We start from the raw sequence: 25,970 nt of genomic DNA on the forward strand, positions 1-25,970 counted from the left end.
CTCTGCCCCGCTCCTGTCCCACATGCACAAATGCCCAGGTTCTCCCACCGTCCACATTACTGTCTTGTTCTAGGTCCCTCTTTAACAGGCACCCCCCCCATGCTCTCATACACACCCTCACTCTCACACCTCCACTCACACCCCACACTTCCATTCTCACACACACCTACACTCACACACACACCCATACATCACACATGCACACACCCCACATGCTCCACACTCCCACACCCCCCCACACTCACACGCCCCTTGAACATCTCATACACCCACACATGCACACCCGCACACCCTGCACACTCACACTCACACACCCCTGCTGGGCTGGTACTAAACAGCACAGGTGCGCCTCCCACCGGGCAGGTGGCCCAAGTCCCGGGGCTTCAGCCTTCTCTGTCACGAGTGCCAGCAAGTGCCTACAGAGAACCCGCTTCCACCTGTTCGCAAGGGCTCAGCCATCCGGGACCAGTCGGCCACACCATGGGTGGCCTCCCTGCCGTGGCTCACACACATTTATGTTTCAATAAAATGCAGAACTAAGAGCAAACACCTGTTACTCAGGACCGGTGGAGGGGCAGGGACCCTGGGAGAGGGGATGGTGGGTTTCGGGGGGAGCCGGGCTGCACGGGAGGCTGACAGACGCTTGGCTGGAGGGCTTGGACGTGAGCCTGTGCTGCTCTCCGGCACCACCTGGACGGCCACGGGCAGTACGAGGACCGCCTGGATGAGCCACCAGGACCGGTCCTGCCGAGCAAACCCCTGAGCAAAACCCATCAGTCCCCACATTTCAAAAAGCTTCTCCCTGTGTCGTAGAAATCCTCAGTTTAACAGTCTACAGGGGACAAGTTCTTAACGTCAATGCTATGGAAAAGTGTAACAGGATGCAAATGACACATGACACAGAGGAGCTCAGTTCCAGGTTTATTCTGTTTTCCACCTGAAACTTCTAACCTTGGAAATTAGAAAATGTATTTTAATTCACCGTGGCCCTGTTATTTCTATATAATGATAAGAAAACTAACGCCTGCTTTCACAGGACCATAGGCTGACGGGCAGCGGTAGCTGCTCTCTGATGTCTTTTATCACTTTGTTTCATTTGCATCCAGAGAAACTGAGGTAAGAAGACAACCGGAGTGTACCTCACCGAGCAGCCGGGGGCACAGGGTTGGCACCAGGCTGTGCACCTGCAGAACGGGGCGCCGTCCCCACTCTGGCCACGGGCACAGCCAGGGAACCAGACAGACCCCCAGCTAATGGAAATAGCAGGTAGATGTCCCCCAGATTTGAGGGAGCTTTGGGGGTGCAGAGCTCAGGACGCAGGTGGTGCAGCACACGGCCAGTTCACCTGGAAGCTTCCGAGGCCACGACTTGGTGCCAAGGTCATGGACACTGCAGGGTGGTTGGAGCTCAGAAAAAACGAGCCTCGCCTGCCACTCAGAGGAGCCCCGTTGTGGGAGCGAGGCGCAGTGAAGACAAGCCATGGCTTCAAACAGGAGCCCTCCGACCCGAACACAGACATGGGCAGCGGAGGGTTAGCTAATGCTGGTTAAGGGGTCTCTGAGAGGTGAGGGGGCAAGAACCAACACAGACGTCCACATGACGCACACACAGGACTCAACAGGACAGGAGCTGGGAACCAAGGGCCAACCTGGCAGGTCTCTAAGCCGACATGGGGCCCGGCCTCTCCGGCCAAGCTAGGGCTCCCTGCCCTGCCCCCCGCCAGCACTCCAGCGACTCCCTGCTAGGGGGAGTGTGACCCCAACCCCGGCCCAGAGGCCCCCCGTTGGCCGCAGGCCTGCCCCAACCCACAAGGAGCTTTCTGAGACTGGTGGACAGAAGCGGGCTCAGAGCCAGACTGGTCTCTGCAGGGTGGCAGCTGCGGCCTGTCTCGGGCACCGCCAGGACAACCGCTGACGGTCAAGGGGGCCCTTCCGTGCGCGACGCAGAGCTCCCCTCCCAGGTCACCTCCCACCTTCACGGGCTTCTCACGTGGCCCTAGCACAATGCCACACCTCTGCTCCCCCTGCTTGAGGGCAGCCTCGAATGGGGGGACACAGACAGCCACCCCTGGACACTAAGAGGAAGTGAGACGGTACCGTCCCCGCACACGGAAGCTTCCCCCTGCGTGTCCTGCAGGTGACAAGTAATAGCTGCTTGGAAGTAGATCGAATGGAGGGACATGACGGCGGTGAGGAGGTCTGGTTGGAAACGCTGCAAACTCGGGGCGGCCACGGGGGCACCGACGCGGCGTGGCGTCCGCTCACCTGTCCTGCAATTGTGGAACTCCAGCGCGCTCTCGATGCGGAAGGTCTTCTCACAGGTGCCGCATCGGTACCGGTACTCACTGTCCACCTGGCGAGGGGGAGCACCGTCAGCGAAGGGCAGGAGGAGCCCCACATCCGCCTCCCCCTGTGTGTCTGCCCCTCTCCTTCGCAATTCCGGGCACAGGAGCAAGTTTTCGCTCTGGCCACTCAGTTGCCCGGGAAGAAGGCCCTGCTCAGGGCCCGCGGGGCAGACGCCAGCCCACGGGAGCCCGCTACCTCCTCCCTCCTCCCACTGCCTGTCTTCGCCCAGCCCTGCACCCACACCCTCCCCTCCTCTCCTTCCTCCTCCTCCCTCGAGACAGGGTCCTCCTTCCCAGGTGCCCATCCTGTCCGTGGCCTGCGTCCAGCCCCACGCCAGCCGAGAACCCGGGTTCCACCCACCTCGTTCCTGCTGTGCTTGTAGGAGACGTGCTGCTTCAGACTCTCCTTGCGGCTGAACAACTTGGCACATTCCTCACATTTAAAGAGCTTGTCACCTAAGAGCCAACCGATAATGAGCCGGTTCAGGGCTCGGGGCAGGTACCGGGGCTGTGCACGCCACCTCTGGACCCGTCCTGGGCCAGGGCAGCCCCTCACTGGCTCCGCAGGGGGGGGGGGACGGACGGACTCACCGTGTGAGCGCACGTGCCTGCTCAGGTTGCTGCTGTTCTGGAAGATCTTGCTGCAGATGCTGCACTGGTAGACTCGCCGGTGCTCCCCCAGCTGCCGGACGAGCTTCCTCCGGATGCCGTGCCGGCTCGACAGGATTAGGCTCCTCTTGAGGGTGATGGTGGTGCTCTGATGGTGCGGGAACCTGCCAGGGCAGACACACACCCGGTAAGGCAGGGGGCGGACTGCGTCGTTGGAGAGAGAGTTCAAGGTTACGGTCATCTGGGAAAGAGCTCCTTGCAAACCTTCCTGGCTCGGTGGGACAAAGGAGGGAGGGTACCGGGCATCATCCCCGCTTCGGGGGCACGTGCACGGGGCAAACACCTCAAACGCATGATGGCCTCGGTGTTTTCTGTGCCGCCAAGCCCCGACTGCATGGTCATGGGCCCCCAGGAAGCCTGCGGCTCAGGCTGTCCCGAGAATAACCCTGGTTGTGTTTCTCACTCGGTCTGGCCTCTGCTCTACTTTATGCTTTCTCTGACCCCAAGTTTTAAAATTTCTTCTCCCTACTGAAGGTATTTCTTTTTTTTTCTTTTTTTTTTTTTTTTTTTGTTTTGTTTTTTAAATTTATGATAGTCACAGAGAGAGAGAGAGAGAGGCAGAGACACAGGCAGAGGGAGAAGCAGGCTCCATGCACCGGGAGCCCGATGTGGGATTCGATCCCAGGTCTCCAGGATCGCGCCCTGGGCCAAAGGCAGGCGCCAAACCGCTGTGCCACCCAGGGATCCCCTGAAGGTATTTCTGACAGTAAGCCACAGAAATCCTCCGGGCAAGAAGACAGAGTAGAGTGGTCAACAGGTGGCACCACCGCCTCTGACAGCACGTCGGTCCCCGTTGTCAGGATCTGCAGGGTTCCAGGAGGAACAGGACCAGGTACATTGTGAGCAGTGTAAGGGGCACTCCAAAAAAGCCCCCCCCCCAAATTACCACTAACCTATTCAACGTCAGAGCAAAGATTTACCCAAAAATGGTAACTGAAATACAAAATATTGGGGCACGTGGGTGGCTCAGTGGTTGAGCAACTGCCTTCGGCTCAGGGCGTGATCCCGGGTCCTGGGATCGAGTCCCACATCGGGCTCCCTGCATGGAGCCTGCTTCTCACTCTGCCTGTGTCTCTGTCTCTCTCTCTGTGTCTTCTAGTGAATAAATAAAATCTTTTTTAAAAAATAAAATACAAAATATTTTCCTTGTTTGCAAAAAAAAAAAAAAAAAACATAGAGCAAGGTGTTAAATTTGCAGAAATTCAAATACAAAATTGCTTTATAATAGCAGCACTGTTCACAGTAGCCAACAGGTGGAAGCCACCCAGGTGTCCGCTGATGATTACACAAAATAGGGTCTCTCTCTCTATATATATATATATATGATGGAATAATGTCCAGCCTTAAAACAAAAGGTCAGTCCAGCAGCTGCTCCAATAGGGGTGAGGCTCGAGGACACCACGCTGAGTGACACAGCCAGGCACCAAAGGACAAATACTGTACGGCTATAGTCATATGAGGAAGCCAGAGACCTAGCTACCTCCTAGAAGGGACCTCCGTCTTCACAGAGACAGAGACAGGGCAGGGAGTCGGGGGAGAGGGAAATGGGGAGTTAATGAGGACAGAGTTTCAATTTGGCAAGATGGAAATGCTCTGCAGATGGACGGTGGTGAAGGTCATGCAGCTACGGCAAGGTTAACGTCACAAAATCGGTCACTCAGTACTGCTCAAGATAATAAATTTTTTTTTAAAGATTTTATTTATTTATTCATGAGAGACACACACAGAGAGAGAGGCAGAGACACAGGCAGAGGGTGAAGCAGGCTCCTCGCAGGGGGCCCGATGTGGGACTCGATCCCGGGACTCCAGGATCATGCCCTGGGTTGAGGGCAGTGCTAGACCGATGGGCCATCGGGGCTGCCCAGATAGTAAATTTTATGTGATGTGTGTTTCACTACAAAAATAAATAAATAAATAAAAATAAAAAATTTGTCTTTAACCACTTTCACAGAGAACCTACTCCTCTGCTCCTGAGTTCCGGAACAATCCTGCTGCTCCCCAAGGATACCCAAGGCCCCGCACCAGGAGTGAGCCAGTCTCCCTGCTGGGGGCACCGTCCCGTCCGGACGGAGCAGCCGTCCACACTGGAGCCCTGAGGGCTGGGGCAGGACTTACTTTGGCACTGAACTGGCGTCGCTGGTGGTGGTGGCCAGCTTCCCCAGCACCAGCTCCATGATCCGCTCATCTGGCGCCGCGGCCACGGGCTCGTCCGGCGGGACCTCAGTAATGATCTCGGCCACTTGCTCTGTGTGAAGGGGATGTGACAGGCCGTGTCATCGCCGGGGCGGGGGACAGAACACAACCGGACCGGGAGGACACACCCAAGCACACGGCAGCCCGGCCAAAGTCGTAGGCATGGGTTGCAAGATACACACAGAAGAAAGAAGACAGACAGACCAGGGATATTTGGAATCCACACCTTTACCTGTTTAGAAAAGCAAAATGTTATCCTTAACACTGAAGTTAAAGTGTGTGACTCTTTCCTGAAACCACAGCAGTTGAAACACTATTTCGGTCCCTTTTCCTACCAGCCCAAACCAAAGCACGGTTACACGGCGGGATCTTTTCACGTACTCGATTACTCCCAACAGGGAGCTGGGAATACCAACGTTTAACATCAGACACGCCATCGTATGTTCAAAAGCAGATCATCATTCTGTATGAGAGTCAGATGCCAAATAACTGCGGTAACGGGGATCCTGGCCTGAAACATGGGAAGATAACACGAAAAACTAGGCGCTGGTTTCCACCACTTCGCCTGCTTGCTACGTGTGTTCCTAATGCAACTAATAATTAGGGAAAGAATCACTTCAGCTTTCGGTGCCCCTCGCCTCTTCTCTGCCTGGGTAGAGAGAAGTAGGGATGCGGCTCGGGGTGGGGGGTTGGGGGGGGTTGATGTCACTTGTCCGTCTATGGGCTCTGAGCAGAACACGAACTCTTGGCCGGCTGCAGGAGAGGGTGAGGCCCAGAGTCGCCCAGTGTGTTACATGAATGCTGCTCCTCTGAGTTCCTTTTCATTCCAGAAAAGAATAAACACTCGGGAAAAGAAACAAGGGCTGTGCAGGCAGCGCAGTGCCCAGTGGCCACTAGGACGACAGTGAGGGGACCCCGCTCTCAGGGTCCCACCTGGTCCTGATACCTGAGACCGGGGGAGGGCGCTGGCACCAGGCAGTGCTGGCAGAGGCCACACGAGGACCGAGCGGCCACAGGCCCCGCACACCCAAGACACTGGGTCACAGTCCCTCCAAACTCAACTGAGGATATGATTGCAATAGGCCCAGCCACGGCCTGGATGCAAGTGATGGGGGAGCGCACGGTGGGGCATGCGCACGGTGAACCAACGCCGCTCGCAGCAGAAGACGAACGGCCAGAAACGCAGCGTGGGGAACTCTCGCTCCACAGGCCATGAGCAAGGTGCTGGGCACGGAGAGAGGGATTCACGAGAAGCCCCAGGGTGGGCAGGACTGATGCATGCAAAGGCAGGGAGGGAAGCCTGGGGCGATGGCAGTGCTCTCTGTCCTGATGGGGTATAGGGGACACAGGGGAAAGCTGGCCAGTGAGCACATGCTGTGTACTGCCCACTGGGTCACACGGGAACTGGGCTCTACAGTGACGTAGGGGCAAAGGGGAAGGCTGGTTCCATCTCCACCTGGACACCTGGACCTTCTAGACTAGTTTTCCCACTGGTAAGGCTCCCAGCCCAGGACCACCCCCACCTGCCGGCCCCTCCCCCAGGACCACCCTCTCCACCTCCCGGCTCCTCCCCCCCAGGACCACCCTCTCTACCTGCCGGCTCCTCCCCCAGGACCACCCTCTCCACCTGCCGGCTCCTCCCCCAGGACCACCTTCTCCACCTGCCGGCTCCTCCCCCCAGGACCACCCTCTCCACCTGCCGGCCCCTTCCCCCAGGACCATCCTCTCCACCTGCCGGCCCCTTCCCCAGGGCCACCCTCTCCACCTGCCGGCTCCTCCCCCAGGACCATCCTCTCCACCTGCCGGCCCCTTCCCCAGGGCCACCCTCTCCACCTGCCGGCTCCTCCCCCAGGGCCACCCTCTCCACCTGCCGGCTCCTCCCCCAGGACCACCCTCTCCACCTGCCGGCCCCTCCCCCAGGACCAGCCCTCACCTGCAGGCTCCTTGCCTTCTATGATATCTAGTGGCTGCTCAGGTTTTGATGCTTTGGGTTTTCTCCCTCTTCGAGGCTTTTTCTTCTGCTCTTTGGTGGCACTGACACTCTTGGGAGCCGCAGGAGGCTCCCCTCGGGGCACTTCTGGTTCCTTCTCAGGAGCTGCTTCGTGCTGGCTGGCTGGGGGAAGGCTTTTGGCTTGTTCCAAGTGGCCCAACAGGTGCTCTGCAGCAGAGGGAAGCAAATGCACAGGGACATGAGGCAGCCCGTCCGTGTGCCCACTGCCTTCCCCATTTTGTCTGTTTTTAACTTCATTTGCCAACAATGGGAGCTTCCATAGGCAAATAAACTTTATTTCCACTGCTTTTGAAAATTAAAGCACTTTTACTGCACCAAACAGGACTACTATTTCAAAAGCTAAATTAGGTGATAAAACCAGGGCTGGCTCAAAGTGCACACCGTTTTATAAAAAGTACAAGCACCTATACACGTGTCTGTGCAAGGAAAAACTGCAGAAGGGCGGGCGTCCCAACACGGCACTGCGGCTCTCTCCAGACGCTGGCACTACAACGCTCATTTTCTTCTTCATACCTACTTATATTTTCCAACGTTCTTGATGAATTTATATCACAATTACTTAAAAAAATGTAGCCTCTACAAAGAAATAGTGAGAAATAGCTACCTTGTGAGAAACAATATTGTCTTTTAAAAAAAAAATACTGCACAAAGGCAAAAACCCTCTTGTTCCACTTTCAACTGAAGAAAGCCCTCCGAGGCCCCCCCAAAGGAATGATAACTACAAAGCCACAGGAGCCAGGCAGGCAGGGATGGGTACGGAGTTCAAGAGACAAGTGCCCTTCAATGAAGGCCTGCAGGGCACCAGGAAGGAGGAGGTGGGGACGACCCACGGGACAGGTGGGGAGCAACACTCAAAGGACCGACAGCACCGGTGCGCACGTTGAGGCCCAGGGCCGGTCCTCCCCATTGAGAATCTTAACCGGCCCACGCAAGTACTCAGCACGAAGGGGCTGTTACTTCTTCATTTGTTGCAATATTTAGGGTCATTGGGGTGGGGTAAGTGCCCTCTAGGAGCTGGATCCAGGGAGGGAAAGAAAATGCAAAAGCAAACACAGCATAATGCGCCATGTGTCCTGGGAAGGGCTTTGCAGTTCGGCCACACAGCAGAACAAGCCATCGACGAGCCCACCTGCCTGACAACACCTGGAAAGGCTGGATCAAACACAGAGCCTGGCCGCCCCCACCGCGGAGCCTAAAGAGAAAGAAGGTGCACAGCGGGAACCACGTTCAAGGCCAAGTGTAAAGGCAGGAGCTGACGGAGGTCCCGGTGTAGGGCCTGGGGTGCTCACACGTGAGCAGCTCTGGGGAACACGGCTGGGGTCTACACAGCGGCCCAGGAGGGGGCTGCCCACCCAAAGTCAGGGAACATCCGGCCGACCGTGCGTCGCCACCTGTGCAAAGGGACGGCGTGGAAACGACAGCGCCGCTTGGAGCACATGCGGGAGTGCGCCCCACCCGGACTTTTCAATTGCACTTGGCAACCCCGCGTGCACGCCGGTGCTTACCATTCAAGAGCTGCAGCTCCAGGAAGGTGGCGGAACACACTTTACACACCCACTGGCTGGGCTCTGACTCCACAGCGGCGCTGCTTTCTGGGGTGCCTGCAGCTTCAAAAGAGCGTAGGAAAAGGTGATGCACAGCAGTGCGTCCCCCTGTCCCCCAAAGCCCAGCGCCCCGGGGCCGGCGCTATCAAGGCAGTAACCAGAGCTCCCCTCTCCATGTTGCTCCCGGGGCTTCCTCCAAGACACTGGGCGGGTGGGACCAAACGCATCCCCTTCCACGACTTCGAGAAAAAAAAAAAAAACACAACCCTGCAGACCAAACGGCATTCCTCAATCTCTCTCTGGTTCACATAAGAGACGGTAAACCCCGACAGAGGCTGTCAGTGGGCCTGTGCCCGGTGTGGCCGCGGCTCTTGTCCAGTGTTGTCCAATGGAACTTTCTGTGATGACACAACTGCTCTGAAAACACTGCGCCATCTGGGGTGGCAGCCACGGTGGCTAGTGCCCGTAAGCAATCGAGGTTTTAATTTTGTTTCATTTGCATTAAAATTGAAGTGGCGACCCCAGAGCAAGGGACCCCGGTGCAGGGCCAGGCTCTTGGCCCCTCTTCTCCATACCCCAAAGAAGTCTGGGCAGGGTTCACGCAACAGGGGGACCCTGGCTGTGCAGAGGGGACCTGCAGCCACCTTCGATAAGAAAATATGACTAGGGATCCCTGGGTGGTGCAGCAGTTTGGCGCCTGCCTTTGGCCCAGGGCGCGATCCTGGAGACCCGGGATCGAATCCCACATCAGGCTCCCGGTGCATGGAGCCTGCTTCTCCCTCTGCCTATGTCTCTGCCTCTCTCTCTCTCTCTCTCTCTCTCTGTGACTATCATAAATAAATAAAAATTTAAAAAAAAAAAAAGAAAATATGACTAATGCTCCTGCAGGATCTAAAAATTGGGGGTGAGCGTTCTCAGGGAGCCTCCGTTCGTGATCTCCTGGCCCAGCCCCGTCCAGCCCCGTCCGACAGCCCCTGCCCCGAGCCCTGGCCACCACGTCCACTCGGCCACTGCACAGCCTGTGTTGACACTCACGCCCCATCACAAGCAACACTCCAGGGGTCACTCATTCCACAAACTCCTGCGTCCTTAGAAAAATCACCCAGGATTGCAATTGCCCGGCGCCCTCGATACCGGTACCAGGACAAAGCGCAGGTCCCTGACAAGTCTTTCCATATCAAATGCTAGCAACAAGGTTGCAAAGACTGGAAGAACAGGGTGCAGGCACCACCACAGCTGTTTGTGTCTGTCTTCTGAGCCTCCTGAGTTGATGATGAAGGGAAAATAAGAGTGTGATGCGAAATGCTCGGTTCTACTAACAGCCAGAGCAGGAGGGGTCCGGAGCGGGTGCCGTGGGGGGCAGCACGGTTAGGGGATGCTCCAGCCAGCCGGCCGGCCCTCTCCTCTCCTCGCCCCCCAAGAATCCGCTGCATGAAGATCGTCAGGACGTGATCATGGATGAATGGGCGCCGGGGCCCCCAATTCCTGCTTCTCGCTCACCTTCTCAAACACGCACGGCCCTAGAGAGCGAGGAGACCCTTGCACGTGACGGGTTCAGAAGGGATGACGAGTGGGTTAGCCAGAAGGACACCGGCGAATCCAGGTCATTTCTTCAGGTCCCACTGGGCTGCCTGCCGTCTCCAGCAGGATGGTCCCCACCCGCCGGGAATGGGATTCAAACTAACCTGATACTACAGGAAGCCCTTCTCGTCAACCGGCGATCTGAGGCTAGTCGACGGAACCAGCTAGAAGAACCAGTCGTGAGCCCTGTCCCCTCGTCAAGGGAAGAACTCTATCTTCCAAAAATTATCTTTAAAGGACCAGGATTGGGATCCCTGAGTGGCGCAGCGGTTTAGCGCCTGCCTTTGGCCCAGGGCGCGATCCTGGAGACCCGGGATCGAATCCCACGTCGGGCTCACGGTGCATGGAGCCTGCTTCTCCCTCTGCCTGTGTCTCTGCCTCTCTCATCTCTCTCTCTGTGACTATCATAAATAAATAAATAAATAAATAAATAAATAAATAAATAAATAATAAAGGACCAGGATTTTTTTTTTTTTAAGAACAGCAATGAGCCAACCATCAGAAGGCGATTCTTTTTTTTTTTTTTTTTTTTTAGAAGGTGGTTCTTGATGGCCAATCGCGGACACATCCGGCAGAAGAGAAGCGTCAAAGCAAGAGAAACGCCATGTGGCCACAGATGATGCCACAGACGGAGCGGCAGCAGGTGAATACTTAAGGTGGGACGGCGAGGTAAAAGTTCGTGTGAAACAAAAGCAGGCAATGGAAGGGCACGCGTGGTGAGACCTTTCTTGGAGACCAGAAGAGCCACAGCACAGCCTGCGGGGTGGCGGGCAGCCTGCGGGGCGCCAGGGCACTGGGTGCAAGGCCATGCAAGAGAACCCTGGGGGTGACGAGGATGTTCCGTACCTCGGTTGTGGCGCGGCCTGCACAACCCTGTGCCTTTGTCCGCGGTCTCTGAGCTGCACACCAAGACCTGCTACGTTTTAATCATATGCAAACTGGGCGTTGACCGTGCTGATTCTTAAAACACACGGTCGGAGGCCAGTCAAGACTGCCGAGAGTCACGGAAATGGGGATCTAACGTGATCCCCACAAACGCATTCACGTTTTATCGCTTTCATTAGAAAAGTGGTTTTGAAAATCTGTTGACGGCACCTGCTGACAAGAGCCGATGCGAACCCCTTGCCATGCTTCCTGGGCCCGTCCTTCAACGGTCAACGCCAGGCCCTCAGTGCAAAGAAAGAAAATCAACTTAGATGTGAGGTCAAAGCAAAAAAAAAAAAAAAAAAAGAGAGAGAGATAGAGAACCTCAATTTTCCGACCCGGAAAAAAATTGTAAGAGATCTTTTTTTTTTTTTTTTTTTTGAGGATGTGTCTGCTCTCCCGACTTTGTTGTGTGTTTCGAGGTCAGCTCTGCCACCTGCGTATTGGCTGATTTCTAGAACAAAGATGGATTTCGGAGCAAATGTGAAAAAGAGACGGAATGAAGGTAATTGATCCTCCGCAGTTCTGATGCTCACCAAGAAAGATTCTGAGTCATTTATGGGAAGACAGCTCCTGGTCCACCGCCACCCCCCCACACAATTCTTCTAGAACACAGTGGTGGTCCCCAAGGCCCGCCCACCTTGCCCTGTCCCACAGCCACTGGCCCCAAGGCACGGTGATGGCCACAAGAGGGCCCCTTCCCTCCACTCACTGCTGGGGTCTCAAGGACATGCAGACCTGAGGTCTCATCACTCATCACGGGGAAGGAGAGGTTAAGCCCTCTCCCGACCTGTCCTGACCTGTCGGATCCAGGTCATCAGAATGACGCAGAGGACCAGCTTCCTGTCCAGGTAACATTGTCAAGAACTTTCACGGCAGTTCTATGAAATACTTTCGGGCTACTTCTCCCCAAAAAGAGTGAAAAAAACCCTACAAAGTATTTCTAAAACTTCAGAGCGCTTTATTTGCTCTCCTGATTCAAATTGTCATTTAGGGGGATGGTGCCTTCTAGCGGATGGGGACGTGATGACCAGTCGTGTCCTCCGTTCTTGGAAGGAACACACACAGGACGAATGACAGCCAACTCAGGACTCCCCCGGAGGGTGGCTGGGGGAACACAAGGAGGCGGCTGTACTGGTCGACACAGTCCAGGCTAAATTCATCAAAATCTACCTTCTCACACTCAGCTTCAGGTTCGAATTGTCCTGTAGGTAAAAGCAAGCAGAAAAACAACCTTGTTCCGACGTGGCCCTGGAGTGTCGTGGGCCGTAAGACCCCGTGCAGGACCCAGCTGATGAGGTCAGCCTCTCCTACCCTGACCCCAGTGTGTAGTCTGGCCGGTCCCGGGGGCACACGCGCATCAGCTGGAGGGCCCGAAGGGATCCTGCCCATGACAAAGCCCAGTCAGGAAGATCCAGGAGATCTTGCACGGCACCCGTGAGCACAGCCACACCACGCTCAAAAGTGAAGCCTGGCCCAGCAGGATGTGCCACTGCCTCCCTGGGGCCAGGCCAGGCACCTGCTTTCAGCAAATCCTAAAGGATGGGCTTTGGAGACTCCGGGTGTGGGTCTCTCCAAATCCCTCCCGTCCCCTTCACCCCACAAAGCTCCTGGTCTCCCTCTGAGTATCCCCGCAAAGGTGGCAAGCTCCTCTGCCAGCAGAGCCACGGGGCAGGCCTTCAGGCCAGCTGGCTCCCCGCCCACATTCCCCGAGGGCACCCTCGTGGCTCACACTCCACCTCTCAGCCCCCCAGCTCGTAGTGGATACAGGAGGCGTCCCCCCAAAATTCACATCTGCCTGCCATCTTTGGACAGGGTCTTTGCAGATAGATATCTTTAAAATGGGGTCATACGTGTAGGGCAGACCCTTGATCCAGTGACTGGTGTCCCTATAAGAGAGAACACAGAGACACAGCGGCAAGAAAGCCACACGAGAGCAGGGCCAGGGATCGGGGTGATGCCACCTACAAGCCAAGGGCTGCTGGCAGCACCCGAAGCTGCGAAAGGCCTCTAGGAGGAACCGGCCCTGCCAACACCAGAGCCTGGACTTCAGGCTCCGCGGCTGGGAGAGCCTTCTGCTGCTCGAGCCTGCTGAAGGTCTGCTTGGTTCGGGCAGCCGCCCGGACTCCTCTCACATCACCGGCACAGGGACGGCTGGGAGGGCTCCCCGGGGAGGCGGGCCACAAAGCTGCAACCACACGGGACAGGCCGGAGCCTTCCAGAGCTGCTTATATCACATCGGGCTTACACTAAAAAGGAAATCCATCTTCTTGTCAGAATCCTGCAGCGTGGGTGCGCGTCAGAGAGAAAGAGGGTTATCTATGCCCCCTGAGCAAGTAACTGTGGCAACAACAGGTGCGTCCGCCCCTGGCGGCCTCAGGCGAGGATATGAACCACTGTGTGTGCACGCCAAAGACGTGGCCTGGCGGCGGCGGCAACCTCATATGGTCTCAGGTTGAGGCGCAAGGACTCACAACAGGGACGGGGCAGGATCTGCTGCTCCACGGGCCCCCTTCCCACGGTGATGCCCCACACCCTGGGGTGGCAGGACACAAAGCTGGGGGTGCTTTTCCAACGGGAACGGTGGACTTGGGCAAATCACACATATGACCTTCACTGGGTCTTTCCTGGAACATGTGTGCGCACACATGCACATGTGAGCACAGATGTACACACACATGCACACACACCTGTACACACCTGAGCACATGCATACACACATCCTCACATGCACACGTGAGCATAGATGCATACACACTTGCACACACATGCATACACACCTGAGCACATTCATACACACACACTCACATGCACATGTGAGCACAGGTGCACACAAGAGCACACTTGCACACACACACACGCACACACATGCGCCCTTGAGCACACCCCAAATATAGAGGAGGCTGCCATAGGGTAGAGAGCCTCAGCCTGGAGCCAGATTCCGGGTTGAATCCCGACTCCTCTGTCTCCTGCTCTGTGACTCAGAGCAGGCTCCCTAACGTCTCTGCACTCTGCTTCCTCTGCCCCCAAAACAGAGATAATCGTGCCACCTTGCAGGATGGTGGGTGCAGAGGCGTTATAGCGTAGAAAGCCCTGCGGGCAGAGCTGAGTATCAGCCTGCTGTGTCCTAGCACCCAAGTTCCCATGGGACACTTCCCACCAGCCAGTGTCGAGCTCAGGGGTGAGCCCAGACCTTTAACTAGCAATATGACAGACCCGACCCCGGGGGGTCAAGGGCATCCGCTCCTCCTCCCCACACAGCACCGGCCTGCCAGCATCGTCCCCGCCGGACACCAGGCACAGGGGCAGCACGTACCATGGGCACCGGGGCAGGCCTGCTTCAGCATGGGCTTGTCCATCTTCTTGGCATAGAAGGCCGCGTACCACACGCGCAGCTCAGCGCCGGGGGGGATGTCCCTCGAGGTGGTGAAGTACACGTCGTTGCCGTGCTGGTAGGCCGTCAGGTTCTGGTGCTCAGGCCCCACCGCTGGCCGCACAAGCATCATCCAGTTGCAGTCATCCTCGTTGGAGGTGTCGAAGCACACAGGGTGCCCGTCCTTCTGGAACACCTGAGGGTGGGCATGGCCACCAAGGGGCCAGGGAAGGAGCTGGTTACCTGACATCTGCAGGTCAGCGTGGGGAGGGGGCCAACCAGCCCAGACCGGGCTGCACCAGAGGCCAGATCAGGCTCCACACAGAACCTGATTCAGGGCTCATCGGGGGACCTGAGTTCTGTGCACAGCCCAGGTAGGAATGGGGAAGCCTTAGGTCTACCCATGGTCCAGGTACAGAGGGTGGACACTCAAGCGCTCATCAGGTTCCAAGTGGGCCCAGTGACACCTGAGTTCTACTCCTGGTCCAGGTGTCACCCGACACCCGGATGCAGTGCATGGCCCAGCTGGGAAGGAGGCTGCCTAAGGTCTGCCGCGTGGTCTGGGTGGGCACCAGGACACCCGCGCTCTTCCCCGCTCTCACAGGTGTGTCTGCGGAGTCCAGCCAGCCCTCAGAGGCTGCGCCCTTGCCTGTAACACCGCGCTGCTGCTTAATGGATGGCAGCAGCGAGGAACGTCAACATTCTGGGGTTGGGGTAACCACATGAGTAGAGGGGGGCCTGGGGCTCTCTCAGCTTTTCCTGCACGGGCTCCCCACTGCCGACGAGCCAGAGGCCCCCTCTGAGGCGGGAGTGCTTGAGGGCAGCTGGTGTGGGCTGTGCTCCTGGGAGCCTCTGCACTCACCATGGTGGGCAGAGAGCCACCCCCACCCCCCAGGGCACATGGGCGCTCAATGCTGAGGGCACTGAGAATGAGTCGGTGTCAGACACAGACCTCAAGAACCGAGTCACTGAAGGAAGCCAAAACGGGCACATAGGGCTCTTCCTAAGGGTCCTCGTCCCAACCACGTACCCACAGCAACCACGTGCATTCAAGGGCCCCGGGTCCTGCGAAGGATGGCAGCCAATGGCCTTTGCGGGGCTTGGCCTCAGGCTTCTTTATTCCTTCACATAAAACAGACTTTCTTGGGACGCCTGGATGGCTCAGCAGTTGAGAATCTGCCTTTGGCTCAGGTCGTGACCCCAGGGTCCTGGGTTCGAGTCCCACATCGGGCTCCCCACAGGGACCCTGCTTCTGCCTCTGCTTGTGTCTCTTTCTGTGTCTCTCATGAATAAACAAAATGTTAAAAAAAAATTTTTTTCTTTCATTTCTTTTGTTTGCAAACAAATCAAATAGCTCCTTCCTCCCCATTTTGCTGAAGTCTGCCCTGTGAGCTCAACTTTTCCAAGAACTGCCCGAAGCTACCCATTTCATGTCTGTCCTGGAACACGCGGGTCTCTGCCTAGGGCTGCTAGGAAAAACTCTCTCTGTGGGTCACTGCAACAGGACCAGCGCCCTGGTCCTCACTGTTCATTCACAGACGTTTCTGGAGGCGTATCTGGCCTGGGCACATGCTCGGGACGGGGACAGAACCGGAGTCTCCTGGCCTCACGACGCTTCCATACATCTTCCTTCGAGAACTCAAAGCCTCCCTGCAACTTACATCCATCCTGTTAAGCTCAATTTCACACAAAATTTGTCTTTTCTCAGTCCAATGTGCTTTCCTAGAGCTGATAAACTTTGCACTGGTGTCTCTTCACTGCTTAAAGGAAACCCCTTCCTTTTGAAAGCACTTTGCGAAGTACCCATCACCTGGCTCTGGTGTGAGAGCGGCTGTGCCTACACGGCCCCAGGAGGTGCAGGCAGCGGCCCCCGGAGGCTGTACCCAGCCCAGGCCGTGAGGGAAGTAAAGGCGGCACTGTGGTCTTGCACACATTTGCCACACGCTGTCTTCGGTGGTTGGCAACGTTGCAAAGTGCAAACTGCTTGCTTAACTTTAATGCTTTTGTGATACAAAAACAAACTAAAATCAAACACGAACCAGGGGCTTGGAAGAAAGCGGAACTAGGGTCTCTGAAGCGGCTGAAGTCACAGATCGGTCAGCTGAACGCGTGGCTCCCCTCGCCCGGGTAGCAGGTCTCACCCGTCCCCGAGCCCCCACGGGCCCTGCCTTTACCTTCAGTGGAAACGCAGATTCCTTCTCCCATTTGGCAACCCTCCTTGACTCAAATGGACCAAACTGTGTTCTCTTAACGAGCTGAGTCACGGCAAACACTCCTTCGGCCCCGTCTTCCAGTCTCCTGATCTCCAGGTTGGAAGGGAGGGATGACCTAGAAATGGAACAGGAGGCCCTCAGCTCCAAGCACCGCCAGCTGAGGACAGCCCCCCATGGCAGGGACAGTTGGTTAAGAAGGCCCCAAAGCTCATTCTTGCTGCAATGCCTTCCTCTGGGGTGACCAAGAGCTTCCTACTGGGGACAGAGGTGGTGAGGGCCAGTGGCCAGTGTGCACCCAGCTCTGGACTGGCCCCAGGGACTTCACAGTACTCACCCAGCGCACACAAGGAGGAAGGGGCCGTTGACTAAAGGCTGTGTTTGAAATCCCCACCCAGGGGACCAACCACCACTTTGCCATCAGGGGTGGGCTGTGACAGCAGAGATGCATGGGACCGAGCTCTGGTCCCTGGAGCCACACAGCCTGGGGAGAGGCAGGGAGCTCCACGATGAGGCGCCACGGGCAAAGCACCACGAGAAAGGAGAAAGTGCCACGGCATTCCCAGGAGTGGAACAGGGTTTCCAAGCAGGCTGAATGGGCCAGCGGAGGACGCTTTTACCTAAACTATGAGAGTGTCGAAGACAGGGCACTGGAGGAGGAAGGCCTGTGAGCTAGGACCCCGACATGAGCTAAGGCTGGGGACAAGCCAGTGCTTCCCTGGAAGCCGTGATGGCTCTGCCTGGCTCCCTGCACTCACCACCCTGGGTCCCACCTTTGCCCACAGTGGGCATCTGTCAGGCCCAGATCTGGGCTGCTGGGAAAACTGAATGAGCCGACTTGCAGCCTTGGCCCGCCGGCTCTTCACGGCTGCCCTGCTGTGTCTCGGCCAGCTTGGCCCCGAGGGACTCTGAACTAGAGCAAGACATTTGCTCCGAAGCCTTCAAAACGTGTCTTGGCTCATGCCGGTGGCTGGCTACTCCATTCCCAGTGGGATGGAAATGACAGATGCCCTCTGGAACCTGAGGACAGGCAGGCGCCAAGCCCTGCCTTCTCCTTTTGTGGTTTCCTCCTGTGACATCATGATTTCTAAGAAATATACATTTGGTCATTCAGATGGCCAAAGACACTTCTCAGACCTAAGTGCTCCACCCACAGTTCCTGAAGAACACTTCAGAGCCAAAAAGGGGAAATAGGTGTCTGGTCACTAATGACGGTGACCTCTGGCCCCCCACCCCAGGGCGGGTGCTGTGCCCAGAGGGCTGGCCATGTGGGTGCAGAGTTGGAGCTTCCGGTCCCGCCCTCACCCCAACCTCCAGGGTGGGAGAGGGGCTGGAGGCTGGGTCACCCAGTGGCCCATGACTCAGTCAGTCCTGCCTGTGTAATGAAGGCTCCGTGAAACCCAAAAGGACTGGGTAGGGAGCCTCTAGGTTGGTGAGCTTGTAGGGGCGGGGGGTGGGTGCAGGGGAGGGCAGGGGAGCTCCCCGTCCTTTCCTGGGACCCCCACCCCCTTCACGTCTCTCCATCTGGCTGTTCGTTCATATATATCATCGATCACATCCTTTAGCAGGCTGGTTAGTAAGCGCTGCCCGGGGCTCTGTGAGCGGCTCCAGCAACGTGAAAGCAGGAGGCCGAGGAGCTCCAATCTGTGGCGTGGGGCAGAGGCTCATGTGGGAGCCGGGGGCGTGCGGCCGGCGTCGGGTGGGGGGTGCGGGGCGGGCTCGGGGGACTGGGCCCTGCATATGGGGTCCGATGCCATCTCCGGGCAGACAGGGTCGGAGCTGAGCCCTGCCGGTGTCTGAGAACAGCCTGGGCTTGCAGGGGGAGCCCCCACGTCGGAACCGGACCCGGGGAACCCGAAAAGGCATAGAGCTCAACTCTGTCAGACAGGAAGGACTATAAACAAACAGCTCAAGGCAGCCACTCACCGCGCCCTGCTTAACACAAAGGAGTCTTTGACCATGACCACAGGGCCCAGCTCAGGACATTCAGAGTCGTGGTACTGGCTGCAGTCCTCGCACCCTGCAACAGACACGAGAGCATCAGAGGGGACACAGTGCTGGGAGGGGGGCCCCCCAAGGACACCGCAGGCACCTTGCCCGACGGGGGTGATCGACGGTGCCCCCCCACAAATATAACAACGGTGCAAACACAGGATGTGGCCCCCAAGGAAAAGACCTTGCCTGATGGCACATTTCAACGTATGTGGTTACTCTGTGGGGACAAAGAACTAGATCTTCCCAAGGAACGAGAATAAATGGAAATTCACCTATTTAACCTGTTTACCATAAATCTAACACACCATAAATCTCTTTTTAAACCCCTGGCATACTTTTCTGAATCAAGTGCCACCCCCCGCAAAGTCCCCTTTGCTCAGAGTTCTGAGAAAGATGATCCTTTTAACACCACACTCTGGCAGCGCATTTCTCACGCAATAATCTTTTTATTTTTAACGTTAAATTCAATTTGCCAACATACAGTGTGACGCCCAGCGCTCATCCCATCAGGTGCCCCTCCTCAATGCCCGTCACCCGGTTACTCCGTCCCCCCACTCACCTCCCCTCCAGCCACCGTGTATTTTAAATTTGTTTCTTAAAGCAAGCAAAGTCATTTCAATTTAAAAAGAAACAGCTTTTCTGTGATATAAAAACAAAACGTGGATGTGGCTTTGCTGGGACAGTAAGTGGCGCGGCCATCTGTGCTCAAGGACAGGCCAGGGGCTACTTACAAATGAACATGATCTCCTCGCTCCCGTCTTCGGCCATTTCTGACACCTGCCAGGAAACAAGGGCCTGTTGTTAGTGACAAGCTTTTTTGCCAGAGCAATCTGTAAGGACAATTCCTGTGAAAGGCTCCTCGAAGGACTTTACGTGGGGTTTTGAAGGCGTTGAGCAGGGGCCTCCCCTTTATTGTGATGAGGCTGGGGGCGCTGAGACGTTTTCTCACCTAAAAAATGTCGTTTTTTTATTAAAAAGCAAGTGATTTGAGGAGCACCTGGGTGGCTCAGTGGCTGAGCGTTGCTCTTTGGCCCAGGGCGTGACCCCGGGGTCCTGGGATCGAGTCCCGCATCGTGCTCCCCGCAGGGAGCCTGCTTCTCCCTCTGCCTGTGTCTCTGCCTCTCTCTGTGCATGTCTCTCATGAATAAATAAGTCATCTTAAAAAAAAAAAAAAAAAGAAATGATTTGAATGCCCGCTAGATTAGAAAGTCTTTATGAGCTCAGACTTTCATCTTTCTATATTAGTCACTGGGTTCCATTTGTAAAATAAACACATCACCGTGTTTAAAAGTCGGTTTCCTACTGTGACTTCCGGTTCTCTTTCCTCCGTCACTGGACTGTGAACTCCTCTCCAGGGCAATCGTGTCTAGTACAACCTCTATCTTCTTTCAGCTGCTACCCTGTGTCTGACGCCCAGTGCACACCCATGTCTCCTGGGAACCAGAGCAATTCACGGCATCGTGGAGCAGGGTGCTCGCCACATAAAACTCTATCAGATCAGTCACTTCTGTTTTCGACTGATCCTGTGAGGTTAGAACCCCCCACACTTATTTGAGGGGTGACCTGGACATGTTAATTCTGGGGCCTAGATTCTTTGACCTATAAAATGGAAATAAAAATGCTCACCTAATTCAAAGACCTATACTCTGAAAACCAGAAAATGCTGGTGAAAGAAACTGAAGATGCCACAAACAAATGGAAAGACATCCCATGCTCATGGATCCGAATAACAAGTATCGTTCAAGTGTCTATACCACCCAAAGCATTCTACATACTTAATGTGATCCCTTTCAAAGCACCAACAGCATTTTTCACAGAACTAAAACAATCCTAAAATGTGCATGGAACCACAAAACACCCCAAATTGACAACGTAGCCTGGAAAAAGGAAAAACTGGAGACATCACAATCCCAGATTTCAAGACACACTACAAAGCTGGAGTGATCAAAACAGTATGGTACTGGCACAAAAACAGACACACAGATCAGTGGAAAAGGATAGAGATCCCAGAAATAAATCCATGATTTTACGGTCAATTTATCTTCAGCAAATGAGGCAAGAATATGCAACAGGAAAAAGACAAATAGTGTTGGGAACACTGGTCAGCCACCTGCAGAAGAATGAAATTGAACCACTTTCTTACACCAAACACAAAATAAACTCAAAATGGATTAAAGACCTAAAAGTAAGACCTGAAACCATAGAAATCCTAGAGGAGAGCACAGGCAGTAATTTCTCTGACATCGGCATAGCAACATGTTTCTAGGAATGTCTCCTAAAGCAAAGAAAATAAAAGCAAAAATGAACTTTCGGGAAGCTTCTGCACAGTAAAGGAAAACAATCAACAAAACAAAAAGGCAACTTACTGAATGGGAGAAGATATTTGTAAATGACATATCCGATAAAGAGTTATTGAAAAGAACTGCTACTACAACTTAATATCCAAAAAAACAGATAATCCAACTAAAAAATGGGCAGAAGACATGAACAGACATTTCTCTAAAGAGGGCATCCAGGCGGCCAACAGACACGTGTGAAGATATCTGTTCATCATCACTTATCATCAACCAGGAAATCACCCCCCACCTGTTGGGATGGCTAAACACAACAATACAAGAAACAACAGGTGTTGGCGAGAATGTGGAGAAGGGGGAACCCTCGTGTGCTGTTGGTGGGAATGCAAGCTGGTGCAGCCACTGTGGAAAAGGTAATGGAGGTTCCTCAAAAAGTTAAGAATAGAGCTACCCTATGATCCAGTAATTCCATTACTATTTACCCAAAGAATATGAAAATACTAATTCAAGGGAATGCATGCACTCTGTTTACAGCAGCATTATCTACGATAGGCCAATATGTGGGAACAGCCTAAGTGTCCATCAACTGATGAATGGGGACGCCTGGGTGGTTCAGCGGTTGAGCGCCTGCCTTCGGCTCAGGTCGTGTTCCCGGGGTCCTGGGATCGAGTTCCGCATCAGGCTCCCTGCATGGAGCCTGCTTCTCCCTCTGCCTCTGCCTCTCTATGTCTCTCATGAATAAATAAATAAACATCTTTACATAAAAACTTGATGAATGGATAAAGAAGATGTGATATATATATATATATGTATGCATATACACATATATGTATATATACACACACGTATGCACCTGTATGTAAACATATATCATGTGTATATATACAGACACACAATGGAATATTACTAATGCCATAGAAAGAATTAAATCGGGATCCCTGGGTGGCGCAGCGGTTTGGCGCCTGCCTTTGGCCCAGGGCGCGATCCTGGAGACCCGGGATCGAATCCCACGTCGGGCTCCCGGTGCATGGAGCCTGCTTCTCCCTCTGCCTATGTCTCTGCCTCTCTCTCTCTCTGTGTAACTATCATAAATAAATAAAAATTAAAAAAAAAAAGAAAGAAAGAATTAAATCTTGCCATTTGCCACAACATGGACGGGTCTACAGGGTATAATACTAAGTGAGATAAGTCAGAGAAAAACAAATACCACATGATTTCATCCATATGTGGAATTTAAGAAACAAATGAGCAAAGAAAAAAAAAAAGAGACAAATCAAAACGCAGATTCTTAAGTACAGAGAACACACTGCGGTCACCAGAGGGGATGTGGGCAGGAGGATGGGTGAGACAGGTGATGGGGAGTAAGAGGTATACCTGCCACGATGAGCACCGGGCGATGTGTGAAGTGCTGAATCACTACATTGCACACCTAAAACTATCATAACACTGTATGTTAACCATAGTGGAATTAAAATAGGGTTTTTTTTTTTTTTTAATGCTCACTTCATATAGTTTTAGGGGGAACATAAAGTATAAAGTACCATACACCCAGCCTGCACTAAAAATAATAATTCCTCTTCTCTCTCACTTGCTCTATCCCCCAAGGAAGCTGACCCGGCACAGCCTTCCTGCACCCCACCTCTCGTCGGAGCCCCTCTGTATTGCTAGGTTCTTTTTTGGGGAAGTATGCAGGTTGGCTACCTCCTGAATGCTGATTTCACAAGGCCTCTGTCCCCATTCCATCCCCAGCAGCAGCCTGAAGAATGAAAAGCAGACAATGCAGAGTCCAAATGAAAACTCAGATTCCCCGAACACGTTTATGTGAGCAGAGAAGAGAGATTCACAGACTACACTGTGGAAGACTTGATTTAGCAACGAGGAGACAAGGCAGAGAGATGGGATTTCCAATCTGCCTTGAAAGTGCCAAGGAGAGATCCTGGGTGGCTCAGCGGTTTGGCACCTGCCTTTGGCCCAGGGCGTGATCCCGGAGTCCTGGGATTGAGTCCCGCGTCAGGCTCCCTGCATGGGGCCTGCTTCTCCCTCTGCCTGTGTCTCTGCCTCTCTCTGTGCGTCTCTCATGAAAGAAAGAAAGAAAGAAAGAATGAATGAATGAATGAATGAATGAATGAATAAATAAATAAATAAATAAATAAATAAATAAATAAATAAAATTAAAAAAAAAAAAAGAAAGAAAGTGCCAAGGACCGGGGCATCTGGTGGCTCAGTCAGTTAGGCGTCCGACTCTTGATTTCAGCTCAGGTCATGACCTCAGGGTCCTGGGACTGAGCCCTGCATCAGGCGAGAAGCCTGCTAAGTTTCTCTCTCTCCCTCTCCCTCTGCCTTCCCCCATCCCTTCAAAAAAAAAAAAAAAAAAAGTGCTAAAGATCAATAACCAGGGTGTTTACTTTTCTAAACACAGCCCACTATTTTTCTGGAACATCTACTTAAGTTAAAAGGTATCTCATGTGGCTGTGAGTTGAGCTGTGGTTTAACTTAAGGCTTCCTGGCAGACGGGTACCAGGGGTGTGGTCAGGGGCCAATCTGGGATGGGGACAGGAGCAGATCCCCGAGCAGAAGGCGAAGAGGGGCAAAGAGGCAGAAGGAACATGTGGAAACCTGCTTTCATGAGTTGCTGAAGTGCCCCGAGGAGCCTGAGAACCATCTACCTGCCGGCACGAACCCTTCCACCTGCCGGCACTGCCTCCCAATGACGAGGGTCCTGCCAAGGCAAGAGCAGACTCTGAAGAGGCTGCCCAGAGCTGCAGGCTCGGGGCAGAGTGTGGGGTCCCTATAGCACCTGCAAGCATGGGACTGTGCAGACAAGGTCAACAGCCTCAAGAATACTTGAGCCCTGGGGGCTGCCTCTTTCCTGGCAGCACCTGCCTCTGCTTGCACCCCTCGGCAAGGGTTGGGGGACGTGAAGCTGAGTCTCCTGCCCCTGGAGTGGCCCCCAAAGAAGCGGCTCCTCCAAGCACGCAGCTGGGGCAGGAAACCCAGGCGACTGGGTTTTCACTGTGGCCACAGGAAGAATATGAGAGCGGCAGGAAACAGCGGGAGGCTCAGGCCTTTTTACCACCAGTGCTGTCGTTATACCGAAATGTCTGAGTCCCGGGAAAGAACATCCCTTATTAGAAGCCTCCGATCCCTGAAACACGGCCTCCACAATGGTTCTCTGCAGCCCAGGAAACAGATCACAGCCACCCTGGACAGCGAGCGGGTCAGGCCTGAAGGGAGGGGGCACCTGGACCTCCGCGCCCTTCGCAAAATCCCCTTCGCGCTCAGGAGGGAAGCCCTGTCTCCAGACGTTCACGGTGCGTAACAAATCCCAGGATGGGAGATTACAGGTAGCGTTTTAGGGAAAATAAGCAAAAAAGACAGTAGGTGTGAAAGCTGGCCATTTTAACCACCCATCTGGGAACATTTATGCCAGTGGTTCTCAAAGTGGGGTCCCTGGACCACCACCAGCAGCTCCTGAGAATCAATCAGAAATACCAGGTTCTTGGGCCCCTCCCCAGACCTGCTGAAGCAGAGACTCCCTGGGATGGGTCCTGGCACTCTGTGCTCAAGAACCCCCAGGTCTGAGCAAGGCTGCCGACCCGCACATCTCTCCAGTACACATACGGTCTCTGCTACAGGGAACCAGCGAACCACGGCTGGGGTCACTGGGAGACCACCCGAATGCATCGGGAAACCACATTTATCATGAACATTAGCTGGGATCAAATGGGGACTACCTGCGTGTCAGCTGGGGGGCCATGGGGGCGAGGGCGATCCCAGATGAATGTTCTCTGTGGGAGCTCACAGGCAGGCCCCACCCATATGGGCTGTGAAAATCAGCCTTGGAAAAGAAAACTCCCATGAGGACCCAGTCTACCCCATTTCAAGCCTCAGCCTAAGCCACAGTAAAGATGCTGCTGGTGATGGAGGGACAGACCCACAGGTCAACGGAAACCGAGAAACAGACCCAAACAAATACGCTCAACTGGTTTTCAGTGGATGCATACATAAAGCAACTCACGAAGGAAGGGCAGAGAGACGGCCTCTCGGCAAGCGGTGTTGGGACAAGTGGACGAGGGAAAGGGGCCGTAATGAACCGTGATGTCACATCTCATACAAAAATTAACTCATAATGGATCCTAGACTCAAGACAGCATATAGCAACTTTTTTTTTTTTTAGAAAAATATAAGAGACAATGGTTGAGATCTCGGGTAGGCAATTTTTAGACTTGTCACCAAAAGTGCAGTCTACAAACAGAGAACTAATTAGACTATATCAAAATTTAAAATTTTGCTCAACAGAGGACACTGTGATGAGGGGAAGAAGACCAGCTACAGGCCGGGAGGCATCTCTGCAAACCGCACATCCACACCCGGAAGGTGCAAAGGACTCTCAGAACTCAACAGTCATGTACAAACTTATCCAATCAGTACATGGGCAAAAGACACGACAGGCATTTCTTCGGTGAACATATATAAATGACAAATAAGCACAGGAAAAGGTGCCCGACCCCATTTGCCGCCAGGGAAATGTGGTCATAGCACATCACTGAGATGCGGGCACACACCTGCCGGCACACACCTGCCAGCGCGGCGCAGGATGAGCACTCGTGTGTGGCTGGCGGGAGCAGAGACCGTGTGGCAGTTTCTGATGAAACCAACAGGCACTTGGCCTCTGACCCGGCCACCGCGCTCGTGGGCACTTAGCCCAGAGAAAACGGCCATCCCCACAAAAGCCTGAGCACAACTGTTCACAGCAGCCTTGTTCACGACAGCCCAGACTGGAAACAAGCCCCGAGGCCCCCCAACGGGTGACCCAACCGTCTGGGGTCGAC

General features: G+C 54.4%; 1 protein-coding gene across 2 annotated transcripts in view; it reads right to left on the minus strand.

Moving 5' to 3' along the window:
• PRDM15 (PR/SET domain 15) overlaps positions 1-25,970 on the minus strand; it is a 65,182-nt gene that overhangs the window by 25,372 nt on the left and 13,840 nt on the right. For both annotated transcript variants that reach the window (XM_077879281.1, XM_077879282.1), the window contains exons 2-11: positions 19,576-19,621; positions 18,776-18,869; positions 16,814-16,967; positions 14,583-14,835; positions 8,723-8,824; positions 7,140-7,364; positions 5,129-5,258; positions 2,936-3,117; positions 2,706-2,800; positions 2,265-2,352 (exon numbers count right to left, since the gene is read on the minus strand). In XM_077879281.1, coding sequence (XP_077735407.1) covers positions 2,265-2,352; positions 2,706-2,800; positions 2,936-3,117; positions 5,129-5,258; positions 7,140-7,364; positions 8,723-8,824; positions 14,583-14,835; positions 16,814-16,967; positions 18,776-18,869; positions 19,576-19,612 — 1,360 coding nt within the window. In that variant the 5' untranslated portion in view covers positions 19,613-19,621. The remainder of the gene's footprint in view (positions 1-2,264; positions 2,353-2,705; positions 2,801-2,935; positions 3,118-5,128; positions 5,259-7,139; positions 7,365-8,722; positions 8,825-14,582; positions 14,836-16,813; positions 16,968-18,775; positions 18,870-19,575; positions 19,622-25,970) is intronic.

Source organism: Canis aureus, chromosome 30 (genome assembly GCF_053574225.1).
Source record: "Canis aureus isolate CA01 chromosome 30, VMU_Caureus_v.1.0, whole genome shotgun sequence".
NCBI classification, from domain to species: domain Eukaryota; kingdom Metazoa; phylum Chordata; class Mammalia; order Carnivora; family Canidae; genus Canis; species Canis aureus.